Below are 6,792 nucleotides of genomic sequence, written 5' to 3' on the forward strand. Positions count from 1 at the left end.
TTATTTATTTATTCATTCATTCATTCATTCATTCATTCATTCATTCATTCGATTTCTATAGCCGCCCATCTCAGCAAGTGACTCTGGGTGGCTTACAACAATAAAACTATAAAACAATTAAAATACAAAGTAAGTATACATGGCTGCCAAGTAAGCAATGTGTGGATGTTAATATAGCCACAAAACGGGGCCATTCCCATGCTCAGGCCCCAGGCCCGGGCATCTAGCCATGTCTTCGTGGCCTTAGGAAACCAACAGGGTCGGGGACATCCTAATTTCTGGAGGGAGAATGTTCCAGAGGGCAGGTGCTACGGAAGAGAAGGCACTCCTTCTGGTTCCTGCCAACCAGCATTCCCTGGCTGACGGGACCTGTAACATACCCAATCTGCCAGATCGAATTGGACGAGTAGAAACAACTGGGAAAAGACAACTGGGAGAAGACGACCCCTTAGGTAACCCGGTCCCAAGCCATTAGTGACATTAACCCATAACTTTCTCCTGAAGGGAAATCTCACTTGTACAACTTGGCAATGCCTTTCCTCTCTTCTGTGTCAGACTGTTGTAGCATTATTCAGTAATATGAACAATTGGGTGGGAGGGGTGTCTTTTAAGGTGGTGGTGGTGGTGGTGGTGGTGATGATGATGGCAGTGGTAGTCAAGAACACATTACGGCACTTGGGAACACATCCCAGATAGGTTCTTGGTGGATGAAGCAATGCTTGGTAAAGCAACATAATCAATTGTTGTTGTTGTTGTTAACAGTGAAAACTAGATTTTAACACCCTTTGCCTTTGTGCCAGCCATGACTGAACGTCAGGACTACCAAACATTTGTCTTCCTTGATATTGAGACCACTGGCTTGCCTAGAGACCAACCTCGCATGGCAGAGCTGTGCCTTTTTGCTGTTCACCACTCTTCCCTGCCGCCCTCTTCGCAGAAAAATGAACTGCAGCTCCCTCGCATCATAGACAAGCTCACCCTCTGCATTGATCCCCAGAAACCCTTTACCAAGCGTGCAAAGGATATAACCGGGCTGAGCAACCAACAGCTGGAGCAGAACTGCAAGCCAGAAATCAACCATTCTTTGATGGAGATCCTGAAAGGGTTTTTAGACCGGCAAGCTCACCCCATCTGCTTAGTGGCCCACAATGGTCTCGGCTTCGACTTTCCATTGCTGCGTAAAGAACTGCAGCAAATAGGCACTGACCTGCCCCCAAATACAGGATGCCTCGACACTTTGCCAGCTTTGAAGGAGCTGCTTAAAGAGCAAGACCTGTGCTATAAGCTGGGAAACCTGTACCAGTACTTCTACCAAGAGGAACCATCTGGAGCCCACTCGGCTGAAGGAGATGTGATCACTCTTCTCCTTGTGTTTCTGGCTAAGGCCCTCGATCTGAAGGCATGGGCAGCCACGCGGGCCCAGAAGTGGGAGGAGATTCAGCCTATGTATTTTCCCCACTCAAACAGTAACAGGAGCTGATGCTCAGAAAAAAAAATAATTTTCTCCTATCCATGCCTCTCTTCCATTATACTGAACCATAATTTTTAAACAATGGTTTGCTGATTAAACCATAATTTGCTAGCTTGTACTTGACAAATCAAGTTTTTTTTTTCTCCTGGATGTAGAGAGCCATATTGATGACCTTGGAGAAGATATGTGGTGGCAGTTAGCAAAACATGATTTAAGTGCGGAACAGGAAGAGAACATTAGAAAGAAACTTAAACTGGTTCCACCTTAACTCTCTTTGGTATTAGAGGGAGGGAGGGAAAATGCTGTTAGGCTTTCAAGATTTTGCTACTAATGCCTACATCAATAAAATAGAGTGCCAGTAAATCAGATGGAGTGTTTCTTGACCTGGTTCACCTTGAAGGGGTGACACTGGGATCATGTAGCAGCTGCATGATCCTGGGAGAAGGTGCAGCTGCTGTAATGAGTGGCAGACACATGCTGTGTAAGTACCCACTGCATCTTCCAATGGACCTTTTTGTCCCCAGTCTGAAGTGCCACACAGCCCTAGTCATTCCTTTTCATTTGCACATTTAAGGAGCTAATTGTCTGTGCTTAAGATTTTCATCACTGCTTTTAAGCATAATGTACAGGGTTGCTGTAAGGCTAAAACTTAAAGATGTGAGTTTTAGTTTCTCAGTCAAGTTTCCCTATTTTAGAGGAAAGGGATTCTCCTGAAGGCATGGGGTTAAACTAACTTTGAGACAGATCTGGATTTTGCAAATACTTGGAAAGGAAACTTCAGGAATTCTTTTTATGTGCACTGAAGGAAAATAAATTATTGGTGATGAGAAGAACAAGCTTTAGATAACAAGCCTGCCGCTAGATTTCCATTATTTACTGAAGCCAAAAGACTATGTTAAATTGGGATAGAAGTTGTTATGGAGAATTATATTTGAAATGTGGGTGCGTGGCTAGCAGTTTTTCTACTAAAGAATCTCAAATTCTGAGGATTTGGATTGTTTTTATTTGCTCTGGAATAGCTATAAATGCCAACTATTTTTCTCCTAGTGTACCCTGAAGTACGTTATAATCTAGGCGCCTGATCCTCAATTGTTGCACATCATACATTAGTAAAGAAACCTTAAATATCTGGAAGACACCAGGTTGGAGAAGGATGGCTAAAGTCCCTTAGCTGACAATCATGAACTCAAAAGTTTATTTTTGAATGGGATTGCAGTTTTAATAAATTTGCGGGTGAGACCAAATTTGAACTGGGCGTTTCTTGGCATTCATTTCAGCCTGTTAGCCACCATTGCCATCAGAAGCCCTCTGTATTTGCTTTTAACCCTTAATGTTTGGCATTGTGGTGTGTAAACATTGCTGAACACAGAAGTAGTATTTCTAAATACTTTTGGTGATTAGGGCTTGAGAGATCATAATGAAGTTGTTTCCTAGTACGTTCCACTGGCAGCATGTGGGTGTTTTTATTTAAACACCCACATGTTGCCGGTGATTGCAGTAACTTGTAAGAATAAATTTCCTAAGTAAACAGTGTGTTGTTCTAGGAAGCACTTCCTGCTGCTTTCTTGTTTACTTCTTGACTATCAGTTACATTAGACGATCTGTTTTCTTATTCTTTTCATTTTTTATTTTTTAAAATTCCCTTATATTTGATACATGCACAGTTATGTAAAAAAGGCAGAGATTGAAAGATACAATCAGATAATCGGTTAGTTTAAAACTGTCCTCTAATTAATTTGGCCACAGGTTTTTCAAAAATAAAAGTTACTTTTAAAAAATTTACAAGAATTTGCAGAGGTGTTCTTAAAAGAGACATTTTCCCCCTTTCTCATGCTGCAAGACATGCCCCTTCTTTGCTCACCTCCGAAGATGTGGGATGTACCATTTTGGATTCTGCCTAAAGCATCAGTAGTAATGACTTTTCCCAACTGTTTTTATTATAAACAGGTTTATTATAAACATGCCGTACAACATACCCAGTGTAGCATTCACTACAGAGAGAGATCAGTAGTAATGAAAAAACTGATATTCAGACAAGTTTGTTGGACATTTTTAATTTTACATTGAAGGAACTCAGGGGTTGCCTGGGAGCAATTTTGAGGATTAAGTCAAAAGACGTCAGGATTCCATGTATTCAGGGACTGATAGACCAGGCAGACCTTAGCATTAATCAGAATTAAGGTACTTTTTCCTGTGTTATGCAATAGCAGGCCCCTAGACATTATCCCCTATCCCTGCCCCAGTAATGTTCTTGGTTAGTGAGCAAGGACTCTGGATACACCACATAGCCTCTCTTGCATCCCTCAAGTGAGCCTGCTCTGTCTTATCGCCTCTCCAGTCCTTTCCTGTCATGATGCAGAAGGGGAGAAATGTCATCTTGTCCTTCACCAAAATTTGCTTAGGGTGGCTCTGCCTGTGCATGTTTTTGACTTGGGGATTATAAATTTCTGGAGTCTGAGATTAAGGAGGTAGTTGTTGCCCTGAATGAGCAATGTGGCAGAGGAATTGATCTCTGAATGAGGAACAAGAGAAGTTACACTGGCAATAAGAAAACAATTTAAAACAGAATCATGTTCCTGGAATGTACCTACTCCCACATGCTATTTCATCAGCTTTAACAGGCTCCCCTCCTTCTAATAAAACATCCTGCAGGGCTAAGTGTACAGTAAGTATCAGATTTTATTGAATGGGAATAAATAACATTGAGAATTATTTCCTCAACATCTTTTCTGCATGACACAAGGGAAGCTTTAAGGATGTTCCTCTTCTCGGTCAACAGGGTGGGGCCTGCTACTCACAATATGGACAGATGGTCAGGAAAGGTATATTGGCTGGTGGCATTTCCCAGAACCTGAGCAGTGAACAGGAAAGGGTGTTGCACAGAAACATAGTTGTGGGATGTTTCACTAAGACAATCAGAGAATTGCCCTCAAAATCTCAAAAGTCTGGAGATGCAAAGGAAGCTTTAAAGATGTTCCTCTTGTCAATCAGCAGGACAGGGCCTGCCTTGCGGATTTCTCTCTGCGTTTCCTTACACATCTATCCTTATACTTAAATCACAGTATCCAGTGTTGCTCTGACTGCTGTTGAAAAGAAAGCAGGACTTACAAAGTGTTAAAAGCCCTTTGTCAGAAAATGCAAAATGCTTTCTTTCCTTGGGCTTGTTTTTTTTTCCTTATTTGATTGCTACCTTAAAGGTAGGTAATCAACCAGTTAATTAGTTAATTAATGGAAGCCTGGGGTACATAGTTGGCCATTTTCTATAACACAATGGGGGTTCATTTACAACTGGTGTGTAATGTGCCAGACAGCACCTGAATCTATTTTCCATATCATACCTTGTTTATTTTTCAGTGATGCGATAGTTCTATGCTTCTTTGCTTTACTAATTTCTACAGATTAACTTGCTCTGAGCAAAAGAACAGGCTGGTTGCCCCATCTCCGGCCCTTTGCAACCTTAATAAATTCCTGCTCATCCCGTAATCTTTCCCAAATTAGTTAATATGCTAAGAAGTTAAAGAGCACAAAGTGCTGTTTAGGTGCAAAAAGGAAGATCGAGGAAAGGCATCTGTGGCCGTGAGAAATTCAGGTGTTGTCAGACCTGAAGAGAATCACTAACCACTAAAGACAGAATCACTAACCACTAAGGACCATGTTTATAAGGGGCTAAGAAAAATTCTGTGGCTGTAATTGATGAAAGATGACCCCTTTTTTCCTGAAGTGATGTGAGGTGGTTGGCAAACACTGAATTCATGGATTGTGTTTTTAGCTTGAGGTGAAATGATTCAAGAACAATTCAGAAAGCAGATTCTTCTTAGCTTGTGGCTACCAACAGGTAAGGAAATTACAAGGTGGTGGTGTGTTCTTTTTCTTTTCTTTTCTTTCCCCTGACAATCCTGCTTTGCCACAGGGGCTCATTTTCAAATTCTAACTCTTAGTCTAATGGTGCAGTTTTCCCTAACCGAGCCAGCCTTGGTGGCTGGGAATTCTGGGAGTTACGAGCCCTTTGATGATCACTTGGACTTACCTGTACAGACATATAAACCTGGAACACACACAGGAGCGGGGATGTTTTCTGGGGTACAGAGAGGTTAAAAAAGATACATGGCTAAGATATATAGATAGGCAGCATGGTAAGACATCAAATAAAGACACTTGAAATATTTATTTTTAAATACATTTTCTGTTTTTATTTGGTTTTTATCCATTTTTTTTTCTATAATTTTGGGGGGAAAGGGGGCATTTTGGGGGGATAATGCATATTTTTCTGAAGTTTTGCTGCTGTTCTTGTTGGTTGTTGTGTTGTTGGTTTTTTTGTCATTTAAAGATGGAAGAAAAAATCACACAATATCGACCGGGGCAAAGAGCCGGACAAACCGAAACGCACAATTACGGCACAATCAGATACACAGACACTGAGTAATATATAGTCAGAGTGCCACTGGGGTGGGGAGGGGGAGAATGAAGGGGTGTGGGCTGAAGGGGAGAAGCTTTGGCTGGTATGGAAAATGGGGCAGTTGGAGGCCTTAGGTTTTAAAGGGAGAAGAAAGGAGCAGGAACTTGGGGGTGGCCTAGAGGAAAAAGATAAGTGAGGAGATAAATGTAAACATGGTGAATCAAGTTGAGAAAAAGTAACAGGCATAAGGAAAAAGGGGAAATCAAATGATTATGGGCTCAGACAAACAAAATTAATTATTAGAGAATTTAAGAGCAAGTGGAAGAGAAAGAATCTGAACGATAAAGCATGTTTATTAGGAAACAAGCTCAGGTGCAAACAACTTTCAATTCATTATGCTAAGGGCTACTACCTGATGCCAAGCACTCAAGATCATATTGTACAAGGCTGATTTAATCAGAATGATTTTGTACACAGCACGTCTGCAGTTGATTAGACACCACCCCCACCCCCGTTTTATCTATAGATCCTTGTCTTCAGGAGCTTGGTTTGTGCGAGTATGTGGAACATCCAGCAAGTGGGCAGTTCTCTGAAAACCATAGAGCTCAGAGACGGCCATGGCATGTCTCACCCATGGGCTTGTATAATTTTGGACCGCTGTGATGATTGCTGAGATCCTGGCAGCTGACGTACATCCTGCATACAGGACATGCCACCATGCAGTTCTCACTGGCTTGTCAAGCCTGAGGGCAGCTCCATGCACCTCTCACAAGCAATCATGTGTGGAGGGCTCTGTGTACACCAGACTGGGGATAGCCCTGCTGACTGAAAAGCTGCAGAGGTTAACCACCCTGACTACGAGCATGGCGGGAAACAGGTGTCTGGATGAATTAAATTGCCGTATCTTGAATACAGGTTTTAGAGC

At 41.9% G+C, this 6,792-nt stretch overlaps 1 protein-coding gene across 1 annotated transcript; it reads left to right on the forward strand.

Moving 5' to 3' along the window:
- Positions 1-625: 625 nt before the first annotated feature.
- On the forward strand, positions 626-1,834 carry TREX2 (three prime repair exonuclease 2). The gene has a single exon (XM_063294268.1). It carries the CDS (start codon positions 803-805, stop codon positions 1,478-1,480), a length of 678 nt encoding a protein of 225 aa, XP_063150338.1. The 5' UTR covers positions 626-802; the 3' UTR covers positions 1,481-1,834.
- The last annotated feature ends 4,958 nt before the right edge of the window (positions 1,835-6,792 follow it).

Source organism: Candoia aspera, chromosome 2 (genome assembly GCF_035149785.1).
Source record: "Candoia aspera isolate rCanAsp1 chromosome 2, rCanAsp1.hap2, whole genome shotgun sequence".
Lineage (NCBI taxonomy): Eukaryota > Metazoa > Chordata > Lepidosauria > Squamata > Boidae > Candoia > Candoia aspera.

Coding starts and splice junctions, on each gene's coding strand:
- TREX2 (XM_063294268.1), top strand. CDS start 803: ATGACTGAACGTCAGGACTACCAAACATTTGTCTTCCTTGATATTGAG.